Consider the following 12,526-nt stretch of genomic DNA (forward strand, 5'->3'; position numbering starts at 1 on the left):
CTTTACAATCCTGGCTGTCCCGGAACTCATTATGTAGACCCCGCTAGAATTTTCACAGATCTGCCTGCCTACCAATTGCTGGGATTAAAGGTTTGCTCCAGGTTAACCCTACTTCAGTATTTATTTTTCCAAATTTTGTTCACTCTGATACAATTGCTGAAATGTAATCTTATGTTTGCTTAACTTACTAATAAACTGCATTATATAACAGTTTATATACAATAATTATATAATAAATGTGTTTTTTATGACCACTTTAATTCTGGTGCATTTTAACAGCATCATCCACAGCACTAGAAAACCTTAAAAACAACAACAACAAAAAAAAAAAACAAGCCGGGCGTGGTGGCGCATGCCTTTAATCCCAACACTCGGGAGGCAGAGGCAGGTGGATCGCTGTGAGTTCGAGGCCAGCCTGGTCTACAAAGCGAGTCCAGGACAGCCAAGGCTACACAGAGAGACCCTGTCTGGAAAAACCAAAACAAACAAACAAACCAAAAAAAAACCCAACAACAAAGCTTGACCCTTCACATTCTGATACAGCTGCTCTGCGCAATTAAGAGACTCATTTATGCATGAATTTTCATCACTTTTCTTCATTCTACTTTTCTGGGATATTTATTGCCTACCATTCACCGTGATTTTGATATCATGGGAAACATCTAAGCAAGAATCCAGTCCCATCAAGTTGATTAGGCCAACACTGGCGATAGAGCTGTGTTGTATTGCGTTCTGTACCTACATTCCCCATTATTTTGACACATAGGCTATTAACACTTGAAAATCTCTAACTTCAATCACCATAAGATGCTGTGCATAGCTAACAGTGTGTGGTTAGACTTATCTTTTTTTTTAAGATTTATTATGTATACAGTGCTCTGCCTGAATGACAGAAGAGGGCATTAGATCACATTATAGATGGCTGTGATCCACCATGTGGTTGCTGGGAAGAGCAGTCAGTGCTCTTAACCTCTGAGCCCTTTCTCTTTAGCCTGTGTGGTTAGACTCTTCTGGGCATGGTGGGGCACACCTTTAATCCCAGCACCCAGGAGGCAGAGGCAGGCGGATCTCTTGTGAGTTCAAGACCAGCCTGGTCTAGAAAGCAGTCCAAGACAGCCAAAGACAACAGAGAAACTCTGTCTGTGTGTGTGTGTGTGTGTGTGTGTGTGTGTGTGTGTGTGTGTGTGTGTGATCTATTTTAACACTTATACCACTCTTTGTCACCATATAAAAATGGAAACTGGATGTTACGGCACATGCTTATCCCAGATTGAGTGCTAAGGGTTCAAGGCCTGTCTGAGAGCAAGACCCTGTTTCAAAATTTAAAGTGCAAAGCCAAGTTTGTTCTCATCATTAGCAGCAGCAAGAGGCTTAGAGCTAAGAGCACCTCAAACCCCACTTCACCATCAACATAAGAACATTTTAAAGGTCTGTAAGTGCCTAAACTCATTTCCCTTTACCTTTAGTTCTTAGAATGGGGTGGGGGGGGTGGAGATTCACTTGGGGGGAAATTCTTTTGTTTGTTTGTTTTTCAACGCAGGGGTTCTCTGTGTAGCCTTGGCTATCTTGGATTTGCTTTTTAGACAAGGTTGGCCTTGAACTCACAGATCTCTGCCTGCCTCTGCCTCCCAAGCGCTGGGATTACAGTCGTGTACCACTGCACCTGGCTTTGGGGGGAAGTATCTAAAATAGCTGTAAAATAGTAATAGGACTATTTGGTGTGTTGGTACACACTTGTAATCTCAGCCCTGAAGGGAGAACTGCTTCTCTAGCCACTGTAACATTCATTCCCGCCAACACAATAAACACACAAAGCAGTAAAAATTTTCAAACATTTAAATCAGGGCCAGCGAGACAGTTCAATGTGTAAAGACAGGTGCCATATACAAACCTGGCATCCCAAAACCCATAGAAGTAAACATTAGACCAATTCCATAAGTTTATCCTCCGACCTATACATGGGTGACACAGTATGCATACTCACACACATACTATTAATTTCTGAAAATACAAAACAGCCAGGGACAGTGGCACACATCTTTAATCCCAGTAACAAAGCAACGGCAAGTGTGCCCAGCCTGGTCTACATAGCAAGTTCCAGGCCAGTTAAGACTACATATAAACCTTGCCCAAATAAATAAAATAGATAAATAAATAGCCAAAGTCGGGGAGAACCAGCAACAAGCATTTAGGAATGTTTTTCACTGCTCTATTGACTTGATAAAAGAGTCTCCTGTGAATTCACATGACCTAAAAACCAGAAGAGGTAAGGAAGTCCACAGGACCCACCCTATCCCCTAAAGAAAGGTGCTTGCCTAAATTGGCATTCACACGCCAAGATCTACATGTTTTTGTTTTAAAACAGAAATTACTGGGGTCAATTAAGAGTCTTCAAATGAGTTGGGTGTGGTGGCACACACCCCCAGCACTCAGGAGACACAGGCAGGCAGATCTCTTGAGTTCTAGGCCAACCTGATCTACAAAGGGAGTTTAGGACAGCCAAGGCTACACAGCAAAGAAACCCTTTCTCAAATATTGGGGGGGGGGGGGCACGCACGAGCGCCGATGCCAGCCTTCAAATGTAACTTATTCCCCAAAGTGATTGATGAAACAGACTTGCAACCCAGGCAGTGGCCCACAGCCACTTTCTAGGGGGCTTGTAGGTGGCAGGTTTGCTCAGCCTACATATTCAGAGCAGTATCGTGCTTTTTCTTAGGTGATGCCTAACTGTTTCTTAACTGTTGCTTAAGGTACAGTGGGTGGCAGAAGGATCAGCTCACCACCCAAATACCCGTGGCTACATCCAGGGTGTCATTACTCCAGAGAAGCCACCCTATGGAATTCATTCTCTACAAGCACCTGACCTTCCTAGGAAACATGACACCTAACATGAGGGTCTGCTCTTCAAGCATAGGATGTCAGGGAACCTTAGCCACTGGCATAGAATCAGAACAAAGGGCCAGAGTTTTACTAGTCTGCAGCAGGCAGGAGAATCACAGTCATCTGAAAGAATGAAAGCCCACCCATAAGCTTGAGACAGCACGCTGGCTGGTTCCCAGGTCTTGGGTACCAATGAATTTGCAGCTCCTGTCAATCAGATAGCATGAGTGGCTTAACAGGACACCTGGGCATCTAGCTATCAACAACTATGACTCAGTAGTGATCCCCACCCCTTAGGAGCTGAGCTAAGAATTCAATTCACAAAACAGGAAGGCCACAGCTGTCTCCAGCCTTGACCGCAGACTACCTTGGTGTTGGTACTCACTGCCATTCCAGCACATGTACTGTTTCTCAGGATAGGGGTGCTCCTGAGCATCCCTCTCTCCTTCCTGTTTGGATCACTGCTAGTATCACTCTGAGCATCCATCATTGCAGTTCAGGGTTGTGTAATGCCCTAAGAAACTCCGGAGATGACTTTCCACTAAGCTTCAATCCCCAGCCTTCTGCCTCAGGTCTGCTTCTCATCAGTAATTTCAAATGTCTGGTTTTCTGTTGACTACAGTGTATATTAAGTTTCTAGAAAAACAGCAGGACTGCCTTGTCTGTGCATCATGCTTGAAAACAATCCTTCCAACTTTATTAAGTCCAAATTAATTCACAACGTACTTTATGAAGCAGGTGACATTTAACACTTGTCATTGTCAAGAAATACCCTGTTACAACCTTGTTCTCCAGAGTTCTACTCCTACTTGGAGAATAGGCAGCAATATCCAGGCTAAGTATTACTCTTCTAAAAACCAAGTAAAAGCAGTAACAAAAGTAAACTTAGGGACTGGTAAAAGCCTTCAGTAGACCTTATGAAGGGCTAGAAAAGCTCTGGTGGACGCCGAGGGAGCAGGAAAGTCTGTTTCTCTATGTAACTTCCAATAAAAGGCAATGAGAGAGTCAGCAGCTCTCACAGCATTATTGCTTATGGCTACTGCACCCTCTTGCACAAGGTGGAGGGCGTGTCCTGCCAGCTTTCTGCACTACTCACCAGACTAAGCCCCTTGAAAACTGTAGCACCTGCAGTTCTCCAGTAATCCAAAGGAGCCTGAGATGGTCATTTTCCAAGCAAACAATCCAGTGGTACACAAATAGCTAGCCCTGTGGTTCCTCTCCAAGGGATGTGATTGAGATGACCTGCAAAGCTTTAGGAACACTGACATCCAAATGGAGACAAACTGGAAATTTCAGTATGTAGCATATGCCTGACTAGAACTTGTGAGTCTCTTGCCTCTGCCTCCCAACTGCTAGCTAGCATTACAAGTGCCACTTGTCCAGCTCTCATTAGTGTTATGCACCACTTTCTTAGAGCAGCTTTCCTTCCTTTTTATAGCACAGGGCTAACAGTTCCATAGGTAGCCAGTTTTTGCAGTAGCAGACCATAAAGAGGGGTACTACAAAAGTCCCAACAAGGGCCCCATTTAAGATGGTGCCTCCAGAGGCAGTTGTGGTGGTACACACCTTTCATCCCAGCACGTGGGAGGCAGATGTCTGTGAGTTTGAGGCTGGCCTGGTCTGCAAAGAGAATTCCAGAATAGCCAGGGCTATTATATAGAGAAATCCTGTCTCAAGGGAAAAAAAGATGGACCCAGAAAAGAATTAGGCTACCTCCTAAGCCTGGAGGCCAGGTGACCTGTCTTCCCTGCTGCCAAAGACTTGATGACTAGGAACAGCACTACAGACATAAATCACCTGTGTGTTGGTGCGCACCTGTAATCCCAGCACTCAGGAGGTAGCCAAAGCAGGTTCAGGGTATTCTAGTCCAGCCTGTGCTACACTTAGACCTGTCTCAAAGCAATGAAAAAGATTAAATCAGAAAAGGCCATCAAGATGCTGGACCTGGCCGGGCATGGTGGCACACGCCTTTAATCCCAGCACTCGGGAGGCAGAGGCAGGAGGATCATTGAGTTGGAGGCCAGCCTAGTCTACAAATCGAGTCTAGGACAGCCAAGGCTACACAGAGAAACCCTGTCTCCAAAAACCAAAAAAAAAAAAAAAAAAAAAAAAAAAAAAAAAAAAAGATGCCGGACCTTCAGACCTCCAGGCAATCTACTCAGCCCATGATCCATTTAGTTTTCTGATCCATTTAGTTTTCTCCTTTTTAAAAACCTTTAGCTCTATATCCTTATCATGAGCCAAATTAACTGGCCATGGTTATCTGTCCACCACACCTGCGGTCCCAGCACTTAGGCGGTAAAGGCAGGACCAGCAGAATTCTGATCAAGACCAATCTCAGCTGCATGAAACCCCATCTCAAAATACGTATGAGGAAAGCTAAGGTCTAACTTAGCCAGACTGGCTCTGTGAAATCTTGGAGTCGATCCTCCATACATAAAGAATGAGACCAATCCACCCAGGGGTTCAGGAATAACACTGCCAAACTGATAGTGGCCCCTCCCCACCCCATTCTGCCAAGACAGAGCTACAAGCAGGCATTTCTGCATGCCTCACCCGTGCTGTTTCCTCACCTCAATCTGCCCACAACATTCAGTGCACACCTGTGGCTCTACCTTGTGCCTTCTGTGACATGCCTGGTACAATGGTTTCAGTACAACCTTGACAGATAATGCATGACCTCTTTTTCTTAGAATGTACAAACTGAGGCATCAATAGCTTAAGCAAAAGGCAGGAAGCCACATAGAAACTAAACACAAAATCACAATAAGACCCTAGCCAATTCTGCCATAATACTGCCCAATTAGTGAAGTAACTAAACAACCTCCCTGTCCAAAGAAACAATTTGGAAGGAAAAACATGGATTGTGGAGGACAAACTAACCATCCGGTAGGCAGGCTAAAAGGAGTAACTCTGCAACAACCAAACCTGACTAGCTGTCATCAGAGGAGCAGTTCTGGCCTGGCCTAATTGTCCTCTACTGGGTTCTCTGAGCTGACACTCTGTAAACTCTACCAAGAATTCTCCCACTGGGGTTGGAGCAATGGCTCAGCAGAAAAGAACACTGGATGGTCTTCCAGGGGACCAGGGTTCAAGTCCCAGCATCCACATGGCAGCTCACAACTGTAACTCCAGAGGATCTGCGTCCTCACACAGACATACATGCAGGCAGCTCACAACTCCAGTTCCAGGGGACCTGGCATCCTCACCTAGACATATATGCAGGCAAACCACTAACGCATATAAAATTTCAAAAGGGGTAAGAGGCTGGAGAGATGGCTCAGTGGTTAAGAGCACTGGCTACTCTTCCAGGGGACTAGGGTTCAATTTCCAGGACCCACATGGCAGCTCACACTGTAACTCCAGAGGATCTGGCATCCTCACACAGACATACATGCAGGTAAAACACCAATGTGCATAAAATAAAAATAATTAAAAAAAACTCTTCCACCAACCAAAGCCTACAAAAGGAAGGAGATTAGCTTCACAGGCTCAGTTCATTAGAGCACCATCTGCAAGGAGCCTTATTTTAGGAAGAAAGCTGCACAGCCCGTCTATGCTGGTGGGCATGTTCAAGAACTCACCTTCCATTCATAAGCACGCAAAAAAGAGGTCTTGAATCTCCATCTACCACACAGAGAAAGGAGCCACCACTGCCAACCCCCGCAACAGGACACACAAACAGACCAGACTGTCACCAGTCTTATATGTAAGCCACCTCTTCAGATTATGGACCACTGAAACTAGAGAGTAAAATAAACTGTCAAATTCATCCCCAGTCAGATCTACTAGGCCAGGGCCCTGCTTCCACTGCCCAACAGGAAGCAGGACAAGGTGTTTTTCAGGCCCTACAAGAAAGCAGGCCTGTGGCTACAACACAAGTACACTGCCCCTCATTTTCTCTCTCCCTATACTTTCCCTTCCTAACTTTCCTCACCACTCATAATAGGACATCTTAAAAATAACCAATTCTCTAGTGGATGTGCAAGTACTGTGCAGAGGTCAACCGAAAAACAAATGTAACTCCAACAAAGTAAGGCAGGAGGGCAACAAACTTGCCCTGACCTATTGATAGGAGGGAAAAAACAACAGAACCAGTCTCCCAGCCTCCTTCTCCATCGAAACCACCCTGCCCCTGGCGGGGAGGCAGACAGGATGCTCCTCACAAAGCCTTCCTTCCAAAGTTGCTCAGAACCTTCACACCCTCCAACTGCTGGCTGTGTAGTGGGAAGGTTAAAATAGCCGGCCTAACACACACACACACACACACACACACACACACACACACACACTGTGTAATGGGAAGGTTAAAATAGACAGACAGACACACACACACACACAACACACACACACACACACAACACACACACACACACAACACACACACACACACACACACACACACCCCTGTGGCCACCCAACCACACCAAAGCACTACTAGCTCTCATGGCCACAGCCCTGTAAGACTGCATTTCCTAGAGAATTAGAGCCAGAAGAGTAAAACTGAAATCCATGGCATCAATTAACAACTAAAACTGTGTTAACTCACAAATGCAAACGTTGATAGGAAAAGAAAGCTTCATGAGAAAAATCTTGGAAGCACACATGAAGCCTGGGATATCACAGGGTGAAAACCTGACATCTACCACCTTGTCTCTTAGCAAAGCTTTTGAAACTTTTCCACACAGGCATTTTTCAGACACTGTATCAGAAATAAACTGTCCGGTGATGCCCAATTTTATTCTCACCATTATACACAGCCCTTGAAAAGCAGTTATGACAACTTTCTTGGGAAACAGGTATGCTCACACTGTGAGGTTTTTTTATTCCACCTGATGCTATTTGAAAAGCAAGTGCAAATACAATTCTCCACTTTAGATGTGCATGAAGTATAGCATGAAAAGAATACATTATTTATTCTCTCTGCAATGAGTCCCATCAGCTATCTGATTTAATCACACATGCCAGACACTCTGAAATTACTGCCTTGCTGAGGCCAAGAGAAACAGCCTAGTCTTGGCATGAACTCAGCTCTCTGCCACCCCCTCCCCATTCCCGCCATTGATAAGACCTACTGGAAAGGGCCTTTCTCATCTGCAGCATGGTCAGGCAATTGTTTAACAGACCCCACTGATAAGCATCAAGTTATTCACAGGGGAGTCATGGGTCATCCCAGAGTATGCAGCATCCCACAGAACCATAAATACGGTTTTACCCAACTTCCTAAGGGCCTCCATTCATTTAAGAAAGCCACTATCTCTTGTTGAAAATATCAACAAGCCACTTAATGGTCCATTCGAATACCCCTCACTGAGATTCCTGCCTGCCCGATCCCTTAAGGCTAAGGGAACACACTTTTTTTTTCTTTTCTTTTTTTTTTTTTTTTTTTGAGTTTGTCCTAAATACCAAGTCCAAAAACAAAAACAAAAAACAAAAGTGTTAGACACTGGCCAACACAGCATGGGATCCCCAAGTCGGAGACCCTTCCCTTGCCTGAGTTTCTACACCAAATCCTGATAGCCAAACTTCTCCTATCTACAAACAGTGTAATATTCAGTACCAAGATTAAACTCCTGCCGCACGGGTAGAAAACGTAGTTGCCTCCAGAGTCTAGTTTGATTCTGTCGTAGGCAGCCATGTGTGTCGGAACTTTCAAGCACACACTCAGCCGGATGTTGGCGGCACCACCTACAGCTAGGTAGCCAAACTCCTCCACAAGCTTATAAACTAGGTAACTTATAAACTAGGCAAACCTGAGAGCGCGCGCTACCAGGCAGTCCAAAGGCTGAGGACAGCTGCGCGCCTCGCAGGTGTCTTCGCAATTAAGCGCGACGCCTAGGCAGCGCACTCAGAAGTTATTTGGGGGCGGGAGGATCTCCGGGGGCGCACTCAGCAGCAGGTGCAGGTGAACCCCGCGTACCCGCCCCCACCCCACCCCAGAACCTCAGCGGCCGGGGAGCAGGCCCAACCAGCCAGGCCAGAGCCACACACCCCGGAAAGGGGACGGTCCCCGGGGCCCGCCTCCCGACCTGGGTGCCTGGAGCCAGCACACCTCGGTCCTAATTTACGACTCCGGCGCTTTGTGCCCGGCAGGCCGTGCGCTGCACAATGCGCGAACTCGGGGTCCGGGCCACCCCCCGCCGAGCCGCATGACTGTGCAGCCCGGTCCGGGCAGGGCAGGAGCGCTGGCCCCGGTCCGGCCGAGCGAGAGCCCGGCCTGGTTAAAGATGGCGAGCCCCTCGCGTGGCTCCCGCGGCCGCCCGAGCCACAATGAAAGCGCCGGCCCCGCCGCGGCCCTCACCTTCCATCTCCATGTCCTCGGGTTCGCTCAGCTGCTGCTCGCCCGCTTTCTGCTGCTGCTGCTGCTGTTGGTGGTTCATGTCGGCCGCGGCCTGGGCCTCGCCTGCGGCCGGAGGCCCGGGCTGCGAGCCCGGCGGGCGGGCGCCTGCTAGCCGAGGAGGAGGAGGCGGCGACGGCGGCGGCGGCGGCGGCGGCGGGGCGGCCTCCTCCTCTTCCTCCCGCGCGTCGTCGGCGGCGGCCCCGGGGCGGCCCGCGGCGGGCGGCGGCGGCGGCGGCGGCAGGGAGACGCGCACGTACTTGCTCGCGATTCGCCCAATCTCGGCGCCGAGGCGGACGGGCGGCCGGCGGGCCGGGCCGGGGGGCCTCCTCTCTCGCTGCGGCCGCCGCTGCCGCCGCCGCCGCCGCAGGGCCCGCCTCCCGCCGCCGGGGCTGGGGCTGCGGGGCCGCGGGCCGGCCGGGGGCGGAGGGCGGCCGGGCGGGGGCCGCGGAGTCAGCCCCGCCTCGGGCCGGGCGCGGAAGGCTGGAGGCCCGGCGGGCCGCGGCGAGCCTGCGGGCCCGGGTGCGGGTTGCGGCGGTGGCTGCTGAGGCTGCGCGGGCGGATGACGGGACGGCCGCGCTCGGGGCGCTGAGGCCTCCGCCTCCTCCTCCTCCTCCTCCTCCTCCTCCGCGGCGGCGGCGGCGGCGGCGGCGTCGGGGGCTCCGGCAGCGGACGCGGCGCCGGGCGGCTCGGCTCGGCTCAGCTCGCTCTCAAAATGGCGGCGGCGTGAAATGTCACATCCGCATGGGGGGCGAGAGCGGGGCGAGCGAGACGAGGGCGGGCGGCGGGCGGAGCGGAAGGCGGAGCGGAAGGCGGAGCAGAGAGCGGCCCGCCCGCCCTGCGCAGCGCGGCCGCCCCGCGCGCCGCTCGCCAAGCCCGCCGCCCGCCCTGCTGGAGCCGAGGCGCCGGGGTTCCCCCCCTCTGCGAGGCGGCATAGCGCAGACCCCGCGGAGGGCAGGGTGCTCTCGGGAACTGGGCCCGACGAGGAGCCCGGGGCGCGACGCCTTTTTATACCGCCCTTATAACCGGCCCCTCGTCGTCTCTCTCCGAGGCAAATACGTGGGAAAACTTTGCAACCCGAATCCAGTAAGGCGAAGTGTAGTTCTTCAGGGTCTCGCCCACCGTCCCAACATTCATTTATTTTCCTTTTTGTTGTTGTTTTGAGGCTGGCCTGGAACTTGCTATGGTACCTGCAAATGGCCTTGAACTCCTGATGCTCCTGCCTCTCTTGGAAAACGGACTTTTCCCAGTATTAGGGATTTGGAGAGGAGAGAATTGTATTTATTTAAGGCTGAAGCCCCAGCTGACATGGTATTCAGGTGTGGTGGCTTATTAAAACTACATTTAAAAAATAATTTTTTTAAAAAGGGGTTACCAGGTGTGATAGTAAATGTCTTTAATCCGAGAACTTGAGAGACAGAGGCAGAAGGATCTCTGTGTGTTAGAAGCGTAGCCAGTTCCAAGCCAGCCAGGACTACCTTGAGACCCTGTCTCTAATAACAAATCAACAACATCTCATAGGCTTGAAGGTTTACTGTTAAGGAAGTTCCTACCAGACCACATAAACAACACCTGACTCAACAGGAACCAACCCCTTGCCAGGGTCAATAGGAGAGTGACCTTGGTTGGGTTGAGGTGAGGGTTAGTTGCACAAATTCTCTCAAATGCTACTGAACAACTTACACTCGCAAAAACATAAAATAAATAAAAATAAAAGAGCCTTTCCTAGCACTTCATGACTTGCAAGGAAAATACCGCAACAATTTGCTGTGTTGTCCAAGGACACTAGCCAACCCTGCTTCCTTCAAAACCTGAACACAGCAGCGTGGTGTACAAAGTGAGCCCAGTACAGCCAAAGCTACACAGAGAAACTCTATCTGGAAAAACAAAAAAAGCAACAAAACAAAACAAAGAAACCCTAAAAACAGGCGTCGAAATGGCTGAGTGGGCAAAGATGCTTGTACCAAGTCTTGTGCCCTGAATTCCATCCTCAGGACTTACAGTAGCACTGCATGCTGGCCTCTGATTTCCGCTCTGCCATGACACATGTGGGTGTGTCTGCAAAAGCACACGTACTCAAATAAATACATGTAAAATTTTAAATGAAAGGGGGAAAGGGTGGGTAGAGGAGACATGGTTCTGGTTGGGACCAGAAGTGTGTCACATTTCAATTTGAGGAATGTTTGACTGTACATTAGGAGATTATCTTTGAGAATGGAACCCAAATCAAGACATAATTTGTATACTTATATTTCTGACACAACTTATATGCAGCTTAAAGATAAACTTATACTATATTTTGTATTTTGACTGCAACCCCATATATAAAATTGTCCACTCTCCTTGGGGCCAGCAGAAAGAAAGGCTCAGCAGGTAAAGGCTATTGCCAACAAGCCTCACCAGTCAGATCTGGTCTTTACATGGACCTCACATGGTAGGAGAGAACTGACTGAAGGAAACAAAGAGTCCTCTGACTTCCACTCATGTGCCAACCATGTTCCATAGCACATGTGGGCACAAATGCATGAGCACACATACAACTAAGTCCTATTTCTAGCATCATGTTGTTGTTCTCAAGTTCCAAGTTTTAGAAATATATTTTCGATTTAAGATTCCCTGATTAGAGATAATTAACCAGTATAGATGCACAGTGAAATACTATACAGCAGTGAAAAAGAATGAAATACCAATACATGCTACCTATCACAGGGCTGAACCATGCTCTACAACTTACAGGCCAAAGTCTACATCTTAGATGGTTCCAACTCCATCAAACTCTTTAGCAGGCAAATCAAATGCAGGAAAAGGGGAAAACAGATTGATTAGTGGCAGCCAGGGACTGGTGTGTTGGGGCTTGGGGAATAAATGCATTCTCTCTCTAAAGTTCTCAAGGACAAACAGCTGACAGACAAGGTGACAGCACAGGGTGTCTTTGGCGTATAATGGAAACACTCTGAAACTAGATCACAGTCATAGGCAAGTCTGTGTCTATTCCAGACACAATTTAATTGTACACTTTAAAAATGTTTCTTTTTTTTTTTTTTTTTTTTTAATTCTGTGTACATGTGCATGCCCCACCTGGGAAGGCCATGAGAGGGCATCAGACCCTGTGGAGCTGGACTTTCAGGCAATTGTGAGCTGACCAATGCGGGAGTTGGGAATTGAACTCAAATCCTCTCTAAGAACAGCAACTGCTCTTAACCACCAATCCATCTCTTCAGCCCTATGTATTTCAGTCGCTGCTTTGGTTTAATTGCTCCAAGGCTTTGATTTGACCCTTTAAGAGCCTTTTGTCTCTAGAAGTCATTG

At 48.6% G+C, this 12,526-nt stretch overlaps 1 protein-coding gene across 2 annotated transcripts in view; it reads right to left on the reverse strand.

Annotated features, from left to right (window-relative positions):
- USP7 (ubiquitin specific peptidase 7) overlaps window positions 1-12,526 on the reverse strand; it is a 72,358-nt gene that overhangs the window by 42,297 nt on the left and 17,535 nt on the right. The window contains exon 1 of one of the 2 annotated variants that reach the window (XM_084763143.1): window positions 9,182-9,552. The exons of the other annotated variant lie outside the window; for it this stretch is intronic. Coding sequence (XP_084619269.1) covers window positions 9,182-9,260 — 79 coding nt within the window. The 5' untranslated portion in view covers window positions 9,261-9,552. Of the gene's footprint in view, window positions 1-9,181; window positions 9,553-12,526 lie in introns of those variants that run through there. 2 annotated transcript variants of the gene reach the window in all.

The sequence above is a fragment of the Acomys minous genome (assembly GCF_964271855.1).
Source record: "Acomys minous genome assembly, chromosome: 16".
Taxonomy (NCBI): Eukaryota; Metazoa; Chordata; class Mammalia; order Rodentia; family Muridae; genus Acomys; species Acomys minous.